This window comes from Mus caroli, chromosome 6 (genome assembly GCF_900094665.2).
Source record: "Mus caroli chromosome 6, CAROLI_EIJ_v1.1, whole genome shotgun sequence".
NCBI lineage: Eukaryota > Metazoa > Chordata > Mammalia > Rodentia > Muridae > Mus > Mus caroli.
In genome coordinates, this window is record NC_034575.1 from 17523677 (window position 1) to 17542661 (window position 18985).

General features: G+C 38.9%; 1 protein-coding gene across 1 annotated transcript in view; it reads left to right on the plus strand.

The window, feature by feature from the left end:
* The window catches only part of Cped1 (cadherin like and PC-esterase domain containing 1), a 256172-nt gene extending 237577 nt beyond the window's left edge, over positions 1-18595 (plus strand). Inside the window, exons 21-22 of the mRNA XM_021164697.2 lie at positions 596-742; positions 16658-18595. Of these exons, the coding sequence (XP_021020356.1) occupies positions 596-742; positions 16658-16882 (372 nt within the window). The 3' untranslated portion in view covers positions 16883-18595. The remainder of the gene's footprint in view (positions 1-595; positions 743-16657) is intronic.
* The last annotated feature ends 390 nt before the right edge of the window (positions 18596-18985 follow it).

Genomic DNA, 18985 nt, shown 5'->3' on the forward strand with positions numbered 1-18985 from the left:
GCCCCACTCAGGGCTACTCTGGAGTCTTCTCTGGAGGTGTCAATGGTGCAGCTCTTCCACTTCTCCTGGCAGCTACTCTCCCTGTCAGGGGAGATGTGTTCCCCTCCCCCAATAAAGGATTTATTAGCTGTGGATATATCCACTTCTCCAATTAGAACGTTGTGTTTTACAAGCACAGACCGCACATTGCATCTCCTTCCATTCTGCCCTTAGCAAGAAGCTAAGCAAAAGTCAGGTGCCAGCTACTATTCAAGTGCCTTTAGTTAAATGAGAATCCAAATAAACGAAGGTCTGCCTTGTGGTATGTCAAATATCATTTTTCAGTTTGAGAATTGTAAATACACTTATGAGCAATAAACAAGTAAGGAAAGATTTAAAACTATGCATCTCTGTAGATATTCATTTATTGTCGTATCATGTATACATTAAAGGTTATGCTGATGTTTTGAGGAAATACAGAGCATGTATTTATTTTAAAAGTTGATATGGAATTCATCTCCAACACAATGAATCTTGATAATGTTTTTTTGAGTTACTAAAGCATAAAATAATTCTCAGTTAATAAAAACCCTATGTCTCTTGTTTGGCAATACAGGGTGAAGTACGGAACTTATATAAAGAAAATCTGAGCATTCTGGAAACTGCCAAAAAGTATGGCTATGAAGTAGTAGACACATTCACTATCACAATGGGACGCCACAAAGAATTTCTGCAGGGCAATTGTGGATGCCATTTTCATGAGGTATTTGTACAGGCTCTCAGAGTTGTGTAGCTTTGGGCAGCTGGGTTTCGTTTTTGTTTGTTTGCTTGCTTGCTTATTTATCTTATACTTTAATGTGTTGCCTGTGTTGTTTCCCATAAGAAACATTACATGAAAAGGAGACTATGTGACCACCAGCTTCATGAAATGAGGCATTAGAAGTCATTGCTCAGACATGGAAGACTCGGGATGGTGCATGGTTGAAGGCAGGAAGGTGTGGGAGTCTGAAGAGGGCTGCCTTCTCCAAAAGACTTCACACCTACCTCCCTTGCACCTGAAATCCCAGTGAGTTTATTAAGATTTCCCCCAGAAACAACGGGGAAAGTTTACTTACAGGAGCGTGTGACTCGAAGATAGCTACATCACAAAAAACCTACCCAACATAGGTGATACATCATAGAAACTCCACTCCCAGAGTATTCAGCTCAACCTGGGGGCAGCTCTACCAAGGTCTTCTACAACAGTGTCACTGTTTAATGGAGATAGTATTTGAGAATCCTGTAGCCATCTGGGCTTCTTGGGTCTTGTAAGTTTCTTAGCTGCTTCAGTTGTTCCAATCTCCTACTGCCCTCCAGGAGGGAATGCTTCAGTTCAGAAGAAACAGCCACACCACACTTGGAATCTGAGCTCTCTTATTAACCCTTGTGTGACTGCAGATCCTAGGAGACTCTGCTGGCACTCAGAGGAAGGGGACCCCAATTCACCTTCCCATCAGATCTTGAATCACTCCATTTGTTCTTTCTTGATCGGTTCCTTTTACAGTCCAGAATATACTTGGTTGACTAGTCATATGGCAGTTTATTTCTGATCCTGTTTTATTTATCTGACATCACTCCACCTTGATCCCCAGATCCTCACAGTACTCAAAAGCCATTAAGACAGTGTCTGATCTTTATGCTTTGCTAATAGATGCACATCATCTTCTTAAGTGACCAGTGACACTAAATCTCAGAGAAGTAAGAGCCAGAAACCATGGTGGGGAACATCTAAGTTTTCAACTATCAGCCTGAAACTTGGCCATATTGTTTCAGAACAGATTTTAAATTATAGGACACTGTGTATCTACTAATTATTTCCACAAGAAAATATACCAGCCATAGGATATGTGTCCTATTTATAAAAACTACGTGCTTAGAAATACAAGCCTGAGTATTTTGGAAGAGAAAAAAACCAAAACAAAACACAACGAACCATCCCAGGATCATGGTGTATCACAAGAGCAAGCCAATCATCACCAAACATGAAAATGAACACTTTGAAAAACAGCATACATTTTCAAACCTCTTTTAGAAAATGTTTACTTATTTATGTTTATATAGTGTGTCTTCAGTTAATACACTGAAGAAGGGTCTGTGCTTTTCTTTTTCTGCCTCAGAGCACTGAAAGACTAACAAAGGATTTTTCTCCAAAGACGGAGATCACAGCTCCAGTTATAAACGGAAGATATCCTTCCCACATGTTTGTATTACATCTATCTCCTGTTGTTTACACTAATAGTCCTGGAATATAAAAACCACACACACACAAAAATTCTTTGAGCTGCCCATAGTAGAATACTGATTTATAATTACTTCTAGCAGAAACTCTCTTTAATTCACAAAAGAAAGATTAAAGCATAATAGGGAAAATATTTCACTTATGAGGTTATACCATTGTCCTACAACCATCAAACACACATGGTGTTTTGTTGACGGTATTCCTAAGGTTTTGATGGCAAGCCATGCGCGTCTCCCACAGATGATGTCCGCTGATTCCCGAGTGCTGCGGACCATGCGCAGGCTCTGGGGATTGTGATCAAATCAGCTCCCAGGGGCACTTGCCTTTGTGGCTATAACACGGGGTTGATGTGATCATCTTTCTCAAACTCAGCCACTGTTCATGAACACGATCTTTCTTTATGGGCATTTTGAAGTCCTGGTATCTCAGTGTTATAATGACACTGACATTTTAGAATCTTTCTATAGTGTCACATATTGAAACTGTAAAAATTCTGTTGATTATCATCTTTTGCTTTATGTTCATGTCTTATGAGACAAGAAGAAGAAGAAGAAGAAGAAGAAGAAGAAGAAGAAGAAGAAGAAGAAGAAGAAGAAGAAGAAGAAGTTCACCTGAAAATAAAAGAAAAAAAATACAAGAAATGTCAAGAATTTTGGTGCACGAGTTTTATCCTCTTAAACTTAACTAAACAATCCCCATGTACAGGGAAGGAAGCTCGTATACACATTGTAGTGAGATATTAACATCTCGTTGCTGTGTGGCCAGAGCTCTACTGCAGATATAACAAACCTGCTTCTGTGAACTCTGCCTGTCACAGGTGAAAGTGAAGGTCTCGGAAAGCCTCTTTTGTCTGCCAAGGCACCAAAAGAGAATAGTCTGTCACCATTGAACCTACAAGCTGTTTCCAAATGGTGTGTGTACAGTTCGACTCCTAAGTCCTCACTGATTGGCGAGGCAGGTGTTTCTTTTTACGGGTGGGAATGGAATCTTATTTTCTCAGTGTTTATGCAGGACAACAAACGGGATCCTGGGAGCTCTTGCCCAACAGAGGATTCAGATGGTGCTGTTCCTTGCAGATGAAACATCTTCGGTGAAAAGCAGAGACCTGGAAACTATTCAGAAATATCAGCCCAAACCTAGCTACAACAAGGGCAAACCCACAGAGATTGCTGGGTTGCTATTAATTAGTCTAATGAGTTATGCAGGCCTTATGTAATACCTTTAACGTCTGGCAAATATGACTGTATCTTTTGACTCAGGCAACAGTGAGCATCTGGCTTAAGACCCAATGGGTTGCCTTGCTATGTAGACATGGAAAGAAAAGAGGAAAGTGTGTTAGTTCTGTTAGAGAGCTTTTCTCCAGGAGTCTATATTATTTAACCTAATTGGATAAACAACGTGATGGAGCTTAGAGATTCTTTTCTCTCCTTCACATTTCAAGATTTAGCACCTAAGCACAATGAGTGTTGAAAATAAACAACATACCTTTGTGCTGAAGATGTAACTTAGTTATAGAATATTTGGCACTTGCCTAGAGTGCATGAGACACATAAACACACACACACACACACACTCATATGCACACATAACCACACTTCCCCCACATATGCACACATACACATACATAATACACATACACACACAAACTCTTTATGTTCATCTGTCTAAAACTGAAGTAATAACTTTTGAGGGGAAAAAAGGAACAAATAAAATTAATATATACCTGATATGAAAAAAAACTCCAAGAATTTAACTACTAGGATGTATTTGCTTTTTGTAATTTTTAAAAACTAAATATAATTACATCATTTACTCCCCCCTCCTCCTCTCCCCACCCCCTCTCTCCCATTCTCCCCTTCACTCACTTCCAAATTTACAACTCCCTCACCCCTAATTAGTATTGTCACATATACATAAATGCATAATTGTATAAGTACAACCTGCTAAGTCTGTTTAATGCAGGTTTTATATACATAATTCTAGAGATGGCCACTTGTTCAGACCAATAAGGTGCTCATTCCTACGGGAGGATTTATCTCTCTACAGTCAGTAGTTTCGAGTACTTCTTTGTCTAGGGGTGGAGCCCTGTGATATTTTTCTATTTCTACTTTAGTGCATCTGGTTGTGTCGTCATCGTTCAGGTCTTGTTTAAGCAGCCATGTTGCTGAGGTCATAGGTGTAGGTTTCCTGTCATTTCTGGGAGACACAATCATATAGTTGACTTCTTGGTCCTTTGGCTCTTACAATCTTCCCTCCCACTTCTCCCACGATCTTCCCTAAGCTTTACGTGAATGGTTTTATTGTAGATGTATCTGTTTGGTCTGGGTGCCCACAGGATTAGTTGATCTCTACATTTTGACTATTGTGGCATCTTATAATGATCTCTATCTGCTGCAAAGAGAAGCTTATCTGTGAGTACAAGAATAAGCATTTAGAATGCATTTAGGAATTATACTGGTTTAGTAAAGTGGATCTTCTCTAAGATCCATGACTCTGCTAGCCCTAGGTAGTACTAGTTGATTGATTGGCTAAGTTTCTAGTAACCTTCATGATTTTCCTCCTGTTGAGTGGGCCTTTAATTCTAATCACACAGGTGTTGGTTACCTCCTAAATATAAATACCACTATTACATCTTTAGGGATATCTTAGTATTCGTAGTAAATTACTATGACAATATTCTCTTAAAATGCTCTTAAGTGCTGTAAGAGCTTTACTGCTGTTATGAAATCACCTGGAGAATGCATTATAGGACTCAAAAAAAACCCATAAGCTATATTTCCTCAAAGACAAAACTCACGTCTCTTTGAATTTTTGTTCTCATTAGTATGGACTGTCCTGCCATTTACAAACTAAAGATTTTGCTTATTCTTTCTTACCAGTTAACAACCCAAATACGTCGGATAACAAGTCCTGTTTACATATGCATACTCTTCTAAGCCTTGGTCCTATATTCTGTTCCAAATACAGCAATCTTGTTTATTCTTTGAGGCAGTCAGCCAGCATTTGTTTAGTGAGTCCATTTCTAGAGCTAAACAGTAGAAAGTAAAAATAAATAAGGCACATTTGCTCCTAGCTTCATATTACTAAAATGTAAGTTATAAAAACCCACATAGTACAATATATAGAGTAGCATTTTAATGATATATAGAGGCCATAGTGGTTACACCAAAAGATGTATAGGACCTGGTCTGAGGATTGAATGAAGCTTCTCTTTAACAAACAAACAAACAAACAAACAAAACAGAAACAAAAACAAAAAATAAACCTGCTTAGTTGGATTGTGGTAGAACACTGGACCTAGCTAGCCAAGACCCAAGGATGTAGGTCATTCTGACCCCACGAAACAGAGAGAAACTCCAAAATAAGCTGCTGTTCTCAGAGAACAAGGAGCAATTCTGGATATGGCAGAGCATCGGTGAAAAAGAGGGACTGGAGAAAAACAAACATGGCCCAAATCACGGTGAGAGCTTGGCCTTTAAACCTGTAGGTAGTGGACAGCCACTGAAGCTCTTCCAGGGAAAAATGAGGTGGTAGTATTTTTTGTCTGAAAAAGTTGTGACTGAAGACCTGAGAGAGGTCTTTAAAATATTCACTGCTCTTGCAGAGAAGTTGTGCATCCACCCAGCACTCACATGGTAGCTTACAAGTGTCTGAAACTTCACTAGATGATTTTGGCTAGATGATTGTGCCCTCATGTTGCACATACATAACTGCAGGCAAATACTCGTGCACATAAAATAAAAATATATGCATCTATTTTCAAAAGATAGGGCATATAGCCAAAGAGGGATAGGGAGGGATATGGAGAGAAATAAAGCAAGAATGTAAGCTAACTTCTCCAGAAGTCAGATGAGGAAAGGTAAAGGCCTACTCCTACTCCAAGGAGCACAGAAGCGACAAGCCTAAGACAGAAGAGGACGAACACAAGCTATTTTTAAAAAGCATAATCTGTAGGTTTTATCTGTGGAATGAAGGCGTGGGAAGAATCAAAGGGGATTCCTAACTTGCATGACTGATTAGAGAGCTGAGACATCAAGTGAGACAAAGAAGAACTGAAAAGGGATCAGCTTAGGGAAACGGTGACGAGCTCTGTTCTCAACATGTTGCCTTTGAGATGCCTGCAGGACATCCAGGTGGTGTTCTGAGCGAACGAACGGGCAGTTGGATACACAGGTATGAAGATCAAGGGGCAGGTTGAGACTGGAGGTAGGATCGGGAGTCATCAGTAAATAGGCAATAGTTGAAGCCATAAAAATAGATCAGGAAAGGCTTGGGGGAAACATGATCATGTAAATTTAGAGCAGGAATGGTTAGAAACAGAGCTGGAGTATCATTTGTACAGGTCCTGGAAAGCCAGAGTTAAAAAAAAAAAAATCATCAATACAGAAGCAGCAACGTCAAATGTGGTAGACACTTCATTTCAGATAAGGACTTCAAATCCTCATTATATGGCAGGGTGAAGCTCCTATCTGACATTGAAGTGTATAATAAGATACTGGAGCAAGAGGGAAAGGACCATCAATTGTAAAGATATAACACCTGGGGGAAGCGGGATTTCAGAGGCCTTTTATCTAGTTAAAAAAAAAAAAAAAAAAGAAGCAACAAAGGGAGAAAGATGTTGGATTTAGTTGAGAAAGGCATAAATCATGTTTGATTACTCAAGAGAAGTAGTCAAGAGTTAAAAATACAGATAAGGTTGAGGCTGTTGGAGTAACACCTCCCTTCACTGAGGTGGGCAAGAAGTCAAAGTCACTGGTGCAGGGTGGGGGAGTTGTCTCTTCTTCTTTGTCATTTGTGATAGATTATTTGGATGTTTTCATATTGTAGCTTCCGGTTTCTAGTTCTAGGACACATCTTTCCCTTTCCTGCACCACCCCTCTCTGTTTTAGAAACTGATTCCCCATAGTTCCTTCTGCATAAAATAACCAGACTCCTACCATTACCTTCGAGCACATTCTCGAGTTTTCTACAAGTTGATTAGAAGAGACACAGATCAGTGCCTGGTGACAATGGATTTAGATTAGAGGTCAGTACTTGGTAAGGATGGATTCATCATCCATGAGAGACTCGGGCCTTACTAAGATGATAGGGTATATATACAATGTTTTATTAAAGGTAGCACTCTAACTTTGGAACACTCTGTTCTAAATGGGATATCTTCAACAAACCCTTCCTCTTGGCACTTAGGGAGCTATGCAAAAGAGAAAGAGAAAAGATTGTAAGAGCCAAAAGGGATGGGTGATACCAAGGAAATAGTGTGTTCCAGACTCAACGGGACTGTCAACGGGACTGACACAAGTATGAACCTACATAGACTGTGGGAGCATGCTCAGGTCTTAGCCAGATGCAGTCTCAGGGCTGAGAGAGGAAGTAGACACATGGCCCCATCCCTAATCCAGAAGCTATCTCTTGACAACTGCTTGCCAAGGACAAATCAATTTTCTCCAATGGCATCTCACTGGGTACATAAACCACACTTACAGGTAGTCCTCATGCCTGACAGGAAATAGCCTATGCAAAACAAACTCAATGGTGGTTTTGTAAATCGTTTTGTTTTGTTTGGGCTTTTTATCTATATACCTTTGTTTGGACATTTTTTTTTATCTTACTGGTACTTATATATTAGGGTTTCTGATTTTGTGATTTTTATGAATTTTGCTTATATGTGTGTTGTACCTGTTTGTGTTTCTTCTGCTTTGTTGCTGGGTTTTTTTTCCCCACTATTATTATCAGCATTGTTCTTTGGTTTATTATTATTATTATTATTTGCCTGTTTTCTAAAAATAAAGAGGAAGAAAGTGTGGAGTTGGATGGGTGGAGAGGCAAGGAGGATCTGGGAGGAAATGGGGGAGGGGAAACTACAATCAGAATGCAGTGTATTAATTTTCCATGAGAAAGAATAGTACTCTATCTTGAATCGTTGGCACTATCATTAAATCCAAGTCTTTCTCTTAAGAAGGTTAATTAAATGGAAGGGAAACAAAGAGTGTCATTATTTTTTGTTGACCTGGTATTTTGTTTCTATGTGGTAACAACACATCTCATACTTTGCAATACCAGAGCCCAGAATGTCAGTATGGCTAGAAAAGTGAGCTCCCTCCTCAGCATGTCATGCTGATGCAGTAGACCATGATGGCAGGAAGTTCACTACTAACTTTAAACAATCTAATTGAGATTCCAAGCTGCCAGGAGTGGTACCGTCCATACTATTTCATGTTCTGTCTTGGAGAAGACAGGAAGTATATTTAAAAATACTACATCTCTACTATATGGATTCTCAAATAATATTAGGATACTAAGTGATCTCAAAACCCTAACAATAAATAAAGTTGAACATTGAACTGAATATGATGATGCATGCCATTCGTCCTAGCACTCTGAAGGCTGAGGCAGGAGGATGACTGAGTGTAGGAACTTGAAACTAGCTTGAGCAACAGAGCAAGATAACAGAAAGTACGATGCCATTTCCCCAACTAAATAATAATTAGTTAATTAATTAGTTAGTTAGTTAACATCTAGATTAGTTTGATATTAATGTCTATATTGGGTTTTTCAAACTCTTTTGAACATGAAAATGTTTTTCTTTTTACTTCATAAGTTCATCTGTGTATTTATTGTCAGATATGAGCTAAAGGGTTTGATCAATTTTTCAGAGATGGTACCTCTTAGAAAGCCAAGCCCTTTACATCTGCTAAGTGAGAAAAGGAAAACATCCTTATTTCTTAACCACTGGTTGTCTTACTCTAAATGAAGAGTCAACAAATCATATCCAAAGTAGAGTCATTGCAATCAGTAACCACTTCCCATTGCAAGTGACAAATCATCCTTGGGCTCCTATGACGCAGAGACACTGTGAACTCTGCCACAGCACACCGCTGACATTAGCTCTGGAAATGGTCCAGAGACCAGATGTGGAAGAAATGGTGAGAGGTATACAACTATTTCTTTTCTCTTTCACTAGAATACCTGTGAGCAAGATTCTAAAACTATAAAAGTCTTTACTTCACCCAAAGTACTCATCTTATAAAATGTGACTTAGAAGGCAACAGAAATTAGAACTTCAGATGCCTAGGAAAGTTGGTGAAATAGCATCTTACTTTCTGTAAGGCACCAGTAGGAACCCATTGGTTGCTGATTGCCCAAGTGTTTTTTGTTTCTTGTTTGTTTGTTTGTTTGTTTGTTTTGTTTTGTTTTTCAAGGCAGGGTTTCTCAATGTAACCAGCCCTAGATGTCCTGGACTCACTTTGTATACCAGGTTGACTCCAAACTCACAGCGATACACCAGCCTCTGCCTCCCAAGTGCTGGAATTAAAGACATTCGCCGCCATGCCCGGCTGATTGCCTAAGATTTTACAGCAAGCTATTAGTGCAAAGCTGGTCAGCCACTGGTTCCTTTCTCCAGGTCCATGCAACCATGAAACTGCATCCATGCTTACAGCATCTTACCAGTGATATACAATATTAGAACTGGGAGCACAGATGCAGTAAAGAACAGTTTAACCTTGAGGCTTGACAGAGTATGATATAAGGGTAAAATGTATACCTGATTGAGAGTGCTCTTGAGCCTGTTCCAGGGGCCCCCTGAAATGCAGCGATCAGAACAAGCCCTCAGAGGTCTCCTGATGAGAAATGAGGTCCCTTAAAAAAGACCAATGTTGTCAGAGCAAATTCCTACAGGGAAGCTAGCAGATGAAAGCACTGGTCACACAAAGTATCTCTGAGTCTTTGTTCTGTTTTTGCTTGTTTACTTATTTGCTTTTGAAAATCCCTATAGCCAAGTTTTTCTGGAACTCATTATATACTCCAAAGTGGAATAGTTTATGGGTGATCATTTACTAGAATTATAGGCCTGAGATGTCATTCCCTGGTTGATGTCTTATTCTAAAATATTAAGTTGAAGAGAAAGCAATGAAACAGATACCTGAGAGTCAAAATCCAAAGGATCCAAAGACCCCAGAGATGTGTAGACCTGGAGGAAAGTAAGAATTCACCTTAGAATCATTGAGACTAGGGATATTTGATTTAAGGATAGAGACTGGGAAACTACATAGGAGTGTAAGATAATAATCTTGAGCCCCATATAATCACACTGCGTACTTTAAAGTATAATTTGTTCTCAGAGCCAATGCTGAAGGCCTATGGCACTGTTTTTCAATCTGTTCATTGTGACCCCTTTGGGGGTTGAATAACCCTTTCACAGGGGTCAAATAAGCCCATCAGAAATATCAGATATTTAAATATGCTTCATGACAGTAGCAAAATTATAGTTATGAACCAGCATCCAAAATAATTGTATGGTCATGGATCACCACAACATGAGGAACTATATTAAAGGGTTCTAGCATGGGGAGGTTGAGAACCTCTGGTCTATGGGTTAAGCTCTCAAAAAAAGGAAATGTAGAACATGTTATCTTAAATCCCAATCCTAAGCATGTTTGTCTCATTTGAAACTTAGACTCAAAAAAAAATTAAAAAAAAAAAAGAATCTTGGACTCCCTTGAATCGATATTTCGAATGTTTCATAATTAAATATGTGGGGAGTGAGAGAAAGAAAATCATTCCTTTCTATCTTCCAGAGTTGTGCAGTGTCCTGAAATGGAATCAAAAATTAAAAATCCCAGCTTCTAGGTGTTTTATCTAGCTTTAATTTGATCCCACTTCTGTGGATTCTTAGGCGTCTTAGCTTAGTCGTGTTTTTGAGGCTCCCTGGCATGCCAAGTGACTATAAGTAAGCAGTACTTCAGCACTGTACACTTAAAAGTTGACAGTGTAGTTTCTATGATCCATTGCATGTTTTCTAGCCTTAGAAAGCAGTCAGGTCACCTTGTAGCTCTCAAACCCCATCCATGATCATCATTCAAGACTGCAGTCAGGACGCCCCTCTGAGCCAGTCCAGGGCAGTTTCTGGAAGACTTGCACCATAGAAATTGTTTCCTATTTTGTTCTCTGAACCTGGAACCACATCAAAAGTTCTCTGGAGGTTATTCAGGTCGAGATCAGTTTTAGAAAAGGTATTTGCTTGTCGCATATCTGCCTGATGGATTTCCAGTTCTGCAAGCCTGCACTCTGAACAGGCTTTTGGAAAATTAGAAGTTATTTCAGATATAGCTATTAATTGCCATAGCAAGACTTCATTCTGATGAATGTTTATGTGAAATCAATTTTGAGTGTTGAAGCTGCCTGTGCTTATAGTTAAAATTTCAATGCTAGTTTCATGGTGTAACTTAAAATAATTTTCTGTTTGGAAAGTCTTAACAAAAATCTTGGGTCAAAAGTAATCAAGTTGAAGTCTGGCATCTCTACACATTCTAAAATATCTCATGACCACATTTTTATTTACATAGAAATAAAAACATGTAATTGCAAACTGAGAGATATATCAACATGTTTAAAAACCAAAAAACTATGGGAAAGTAAAAGTTACTTCTTGGCTACAAGGGAAAAAAATCTCTGTTCTCCCTCCACTGAGGCATGAGGCGGCTGATCGCCTCTGGAGTTTTTATTTGCCTATCACGTTGGTTTCCACTCTCAAATTATCCTAAGTACCACAGCTATCAGATTGACATAACAATTACTATTAAAAGACTGTAATTTCGACCTGCAAATAAAGTTGGAACTCCATACCTGTGTGAATCATATTCTAAGCTAGATCCTTGCTATGCTAAATCTTTATTATAAAACATGACAAATGATAAGACATTAGTAGTTTGAACAATGCTATCACGATAATAGACTGTCACATTTAGGAGACCAATTGTCCTCTACGTCTTCTTAAAGTATACTTCACAACAGCAAATATAGAAAGTGGGCCAAGAAAAAATGTAAATAGACTCACTTTGGATTAAAGAGAATGAAAAAGACTTATTGGCTAATATTCCTAGGTAAATACTTCAAACATTTGCCAAGGCATATATGCCTGTGCCATTAACTGTATTGTTATTAACCATGCATAGTGAATTCTTTCCTTTCTAGGTAAGCATGCCTACTTTTCAAGAGTCATCTCCTCTGTAGCCCACCCTACAGCAGGGTTTGTGTGTATAACTAAGTTTTAGTCCCTGGTAGGGGTGTTCTGTGCACATCCTTTGTCCTGATTTCAAGGACTAAATCCTTCATTGACTTTTTTTTAATAGTTAATTTATACTGTTTATTGTCATTGCTCAAAGGCAACCTGACATTTGTTAGCTGTTCTCTTTCAAAGGAACACTACACTTGACACATCAGTTGGATTTTTAGCAGCCTCAAACGGTCCTCTGAATTCTGGGAGGATCCCAATTGGCTGGTTTCCACAAAAGATCAAAGGGAAGGAGCTTTTTTACTATACAGGTATCAAACATCTTCTTTGGCATAGCATTTTCAGCCCTTAAGAATGTGCCTAGATTACTTTTTCTCCACTTTAGAGGCTGGAAGTAAAATAAGATGATATGTTGACACTTGGAGACAGGGTAGCAGTTTGAACGCTGGATGCTAAATATTTACAAATCAGTTCAAAGAAATAATAGCCCTGTAAAGAGTCTCTCATGCCTACCATAAATTAGCACTGAGTTTTCTTAATGTACCCAGAACTATTCATTACATGGGAACAACATGGTGCCTGACCTTGTAGATCTAGTCCCAGACAATGTCTTTGAAGTCACTTCATTCTTGTTCCTACTTCAAGTATCTTAGACATGTGTCTTTATATAGTCCCCATGAGGGTAGGGACCAGATCTGAATTCCCCCATGTGTTCTCTAGCGCAGAGAACTCTGAATATTGAAAGGTGGGTATTACACAGAGGGGGTAGTCACTAAGTATTTATATATGAAATACTACCTTATTTTATTTCTCTTTTCTTTTCCATTGCGAAGGACTACATGAATTGTTGTTCACTTTAAGAGTTCAAAAATAAGTGCACCCGATAAAAATATAAGTCTTCCATGTACATTTGCAATGTGGTACATAGCTCCATTTTAAAACTATATTCTTGATTTTAATCCTATTTATTTAAAAGTGTTGGGCTGTCAACACTTATGGTTGCTAGATTTATATAACACTGAGAGGAATTTAGAATTTATTTCTCTATAAAAATGAAAACTATAAATGCTTTTTAAACTGTAGAATAAACATTGCTCTTTCCAGGTTGTAATTGAATATTTCATACATTCAGCTATTAACCTACATTTTAAACTGTATAGAATTCAATGGCCTTTATTACATCTTTGTTTATTTCACTTAAATGTGTGCATGTGCATGTGTGTATCAATCAGAGAACACAGTTTTCTCCTTCCATTATGTAGGTCCTGGAAAATCTATTTCAGATTGTCAGACTTGGTTGAAAGCACCTATACCACCCAAACTTTACAATCAAGTTCCAGAAAGTATAGCATTTAAGGATGCTCTCCATAAAGAAATGTTCTCTTTTAATGTAGGCAGAGACATAGTAATATAACGTGAAATATGCTTGGTAGTGTAACAAACATCGAGCACGTGATGAATGCTGGATTTTGTCCCATATCTGCATTGAAACCTCTCTGACCTCTAAAAATGGGCACCAGAGACCCACAGATATGTTCAGTTCAGTATGTTACCCCACAAAATCTTATATGCCTCACTCACCCAGTTATGATGAACTCCAACTCCTGGAAGTAGGAGACAGTGCTTTTCTATGTCCTTTGGGACAAGCCACCCCAGTGAGCTCAGTGATCATGAGTTACTCCAGTGCAGGCCACTGCCTTCTTGATGAGACTCAAGCTATAGATAAGCTATATCTGCAGTCAAGTGGAAAGTATGGTTGAGGTTGTTTCCCCACAAGGCTTCTTAGCCCTAGTAAATCATGCAGCCTGGCCAGAATATCTACCCATGAGTATGTTACAGGCGATGTGCAACTGAAGCCCTCAGCCCAAGCACAGGGCTCTCTATAAAAACACACTGTTATTCAATCCATATTTTCCTCCTGCTCCTTAGGGATCCTGATTCCAAGATGAGTGGCTTATCAAATCTTATGTATAAATATCCTGTTGAAAATCAGGATGAGGACAGGATTAGAATTGTTCCCTAGATGTTGGATTAAAAAGGCACTAAGGGGAGATATCCCTGGCTGGCATGACTCTGGAAGAGCAGAAGGAAAACTAGACAGAAGAGTCGTGTTTCTAAAGAACATTGAGGGATTCAGAGAACACAGCTGTACTTGGAACTTAAAGACTGTGAACCTTATGGTTCAATGGCCCTGAGTGCTCAGCATGCACCAGGCCCTGGGTTCAACCATAAGAATAGACACAGAGAGAGACACACGCAGATGAACACATGCACAAGCACACACACTTACACATACACATGCATGTCCGATACACACACACATGAATACATGCATAAACACACACATGCACCCCACATCACAGATAATAGGCTGTGAAAAGATGAGGATCACTACCGTTGCTGTTGCTCTGGTTACACACACACACACACACACACACACACACACACACGCCTGCACAAGCATGCACATGCACACACAGTGAACAGGACTCTGTGGGAAGAGGAAGGAAGCAAAGTTCCTAACAAACAAGGTTTACCTATTGACAAGGAGGAGTTAAGTCATGATCAGTTTTGAGGGAAGACTCGATTCCTACTCATGGAAGAACAGCTCAGACAGAAAGCCCAGCCCCCAACAACCAGTACTTTTGGTTCTCGGATAATCATGGTTATTTTCCTATATTGATTCTTAGCACGTATGCTAGGAGTTGACATGCATCCTCTGATTTCACAGTGCACTTTAATTCCCTGTGAAGCCCTGCTGGGGTTTATCTCCTCGTTTGTCCATGTGATCATTTGAGTCTGCAGCCAGCAGAGCATGGTTGAACTTAGTCATGTGCTATTGTAAGGGAGGCTTTCTAATAGTTTTTCTTAATCACTGATAGGCTATGGGAGAGCTTTCTCATTTTTAAACATCAGCTTTAGAACATATGATCATTTTCAGTAGATACATTTGGGTTTTCATAGTTAATGATTACATATTTCCACATAATACCTTGGTAATTTCCTGTAAAGAAATATTTCATAATGGTGAAGTCTTTTTCCATCCTGAAGCAAATTGTATGTGCTAGTGGTGTGGCACACATGACTACAGGGACTTTAAATGGATTTAATTCACTAGAGCAATTTTGAGAGAATTTCTGTATCTGTATATATTTTTGGCAAATCAAAATGGTAATAATTCTCTTTATTTGTCTGCATTCAGGATTCAGTATCAAATCAATTGTGACTTAAAAAAAACAACAACTGAGTTTGGAAATATAATATTTTATTATTCCCTAAAAATAGTTTTCAAAATCAAAGCAAGGTAAACTAACTACGGTGTGCCCAACCACACGGTTATTCAGGGTCCATTTTCAACAGCATCTAACAGTAGGAACATTGGTAATCAAGAGTATTAATTAGCCTGGCCTTCAGACACTTCTGGGTAAACCTGTCATCCCATCTCCCCTTTTCAAGACAACCTCAAATTATCTAAAATCTGAGCTAAATTATCACATTTCCCATTGAGCCATGGCAAAGCATTGATACTGTCTTTAGGTGAAATTTCTTTATGTCAGAGAACATACTGAAGTATGTATTTTGGGATACCCTATCTACATGTCTCACGAGTAGCAAATACAACAGGCTCAATTATTAAAACAACGTTGAAAGCATCATAGTCTTATGTTTTGTGATATAGATTTGCCTTTGTTTTGCATGTAATTAGCTCGTAGATGATCATAACAACTGCAGAAGCCAAACTTAAGACTCCATCATATTTTTTAAAATGCCTTTATTTTGGCTGCAGAACACTAGAAAAATATTATGTCAGGGTTTCATGCCGTACTTTTGTTTAAATGTTTCTTCACATACACTTCTAGAATGTTGTTCACTGATATTAGTTGAGGACTAAACTAAAATACAGAAGACCTGCAGGCAGCGCTGGTGCCTTCTCAGGCCTACCATACAGGAGTTCTGATACCACCATGTTGGAGTCGTAGAAGGACATAGCAGGAACTCCACTCTTGGGATGTGGAGTGTCTGCCCACGTCTAATGGCAAGCTGAGCTCTTCATCACAGTGCACAGGGATTCTTCCCCACGAGTGGATGTTTTCATAAGAGCTACCCAATCTAAGGGTCTGATAGAAGAAAAGCCAACTTCTCATGGTAGCGATTCTCATAGAAAGCAAACCCAAAGGTTTGAAAAGCAACAGGAATCCTAACTTAATCTCTGATTCTTTTTGAAACACAGGTCCACTAGTTCTTGTTATGTAAATCTTACCTGTGCCCTTTAGCAGCCTCTGTGTGGCAGCGATGCAGGGCAATCACGAAAGTCAGTTACATTGCTCTATGTGGTGTTCAGATAGCTGTGATTTCTGCACCCCTAATTTCTTGTTCTCTATTTGCAGGTAGTGAAATCAAAGTTATCCAGACAGCACCATGTTATCAAGATGAAAAGATCCAAGAACCATATTGTGGGGAAATACTTCAGTAGTCAAAGCAAACTAAAACAACACAATTCTGTCCCAAATCTTCATTCACCGTATCATGTCAGAGGCCCGATAAATCAGGTTTGTGCTGAAATCCTGCTCAGCAGAATGTGTACGAGTCAGAGGTCTGCGCAGGCCCCTTGAAAGAGAGCCGATTGCGCAGACTCCCTGGAGGAGAGCCAAATTCACTGTTGGAGATGAACCTTTCACCTCAACCTGAGAACCAAATGTGCCTCACACGTACTCTGCGATGACTGTACATTCACCAGCACAAGCGTGCACAGCCATGCACACAGCTCACAAAAGCACAATGTCTCATGACCGTACACACTCACAAGTGACCTTGAGTATCCGTTAGTTTCAGGTCGAAGCACAGAGCTATACGGAGATCACTTGAAGTGTGATCTCAAAGTATGACCACGTGGACCAGGTACTGGACTGCAACGATAAAAAGAAACACAGAAATACAACAGCATGGAGATAGGGCCGTGCGGGTTCTGTGCTCGCCTCTCCAAAGGTTCACTAATGTAAGAATGTTGAAGAAGCAAATACATTCCGCACTTAAGAAAAGATAGCACTGAAGTTCTCTACTGGGAGAAGTGGAGTACTTATGGTGGTTTGAACTTTGTGCATCCAATGCTTATGAAAAGCATTTCTTCTTATGCTTTTAAAATGGTACAATGGAAGGGAAAGAACAGGAGTGATTCTCTACAGTGGAATTCAAAAGAGCAATAGGAAGCAATGTTATATTTAACTCTGAGTTCCTGTGTGTTCCACAAAGATTCCCCCCACCCCTAGCTGCCTGTGAGCTTAGATGAGGAGCACAGTCTAAATGGATGGTATGCATAATTGTAAAGTGTGGGACAAAGTGAAGTTCCCTGTTTGTCACTTTGTGAATGCTTTTACTAAGGTAGCTTTCACTTGTCCCTATAGGCCTGTTTAATTTAAGACAACAGTTACATTTCAGATATTGTGCAAAGAACTGCAGAATACTCAAATGTAAAAGCATGAAGCATTACTATGTGACTAGTACCCATATTCTTCTGTGAACAAATGTATTTAATTCAAATTAGAATAGGCATACACGTTTTTTATGAAAATTGTGATATAAGAATGAAGTGTGCCTAATTCCATCATTGAAAACTTTTTCTTCCGCCTTTTTAGATACAAGATGGTAAATTTCCTTATTATACCAATTCTTTGTTGTGAGAGAACATCTCACTGCCATGGTGGGTTTTAAAGGATGATTTGGGCATAAAGAAAGGAAGCTGAGAGGAATAATTCAGTGTGTAGCTGAGATTACTAAATATACAAATACCTCAAGTTCATTGCCATAAAAATTAAAACCTATTGACCTATTGACCCATCAGTTATTTAGAATGAATACCCACCTCCTTCAAATGCTCTATTTTTGTATACATATATATTTTATAAGAACACAAACATGAATTTATATTTAACTGTTTAAAATTATATTTAAATACAAATATCACTTGGTATAAACATTATATGCATTTAGAAATGGACTTTTTGAACAATGGTACTGAATTAACTTAAAAATGAAATATTTTTCATATTTACACCTATATTCAAACACTGTTTTTATATTTTTCGTTACTTTACCCTGATATAATATGTTAGCAGTTGATGCAGCTGCTCCATCAGATGTCAGTAGACTGAGTATTCAACCACATTGTCCACGTAGTGCTAAGCCTTTCGTAACTCACTCTCCTGAGAACTCTGGAAACCCTCTGACTCGAGTCAGTCGGGCATTTTCCTGTTCACCACTAAAATAATACTAGATTTTGGAAGCCACTGTAATGTATTATCAATAAATGTCTAGCTGGTAATCATCTATGTTCAGAGAGCATCTTTTACCGTCCCTCTTCTACAACCGTTGTGCCATTTATTTATTTTACTTTATGTATATTTGAGTTCTGCCTGTGTGTATGCACTGTGTGTGTGTCACGTGAGTTCCTGGTGCTGCTGGAGGTCAGAAGAGAACGTTAGGTTCCTGGAACTGGACCTATAGAAGGTCCTGAGCCACCGTGTAAATGCCTGACAATCAAACTACCGTCCTCTGTCTGAACTTGTGTTCCTAACCATTGAGCCAACCCTTCAGCCCCTTACCTTTTTGTCTACTAGAGTTATACAACCACACAAAGACTGGCAACTGGTAAGGTGTATTGTCAAGTTGATCTTCTCACCTTAGAGAGTGAGAAACAGGATTGACTGAATAGTTACTTC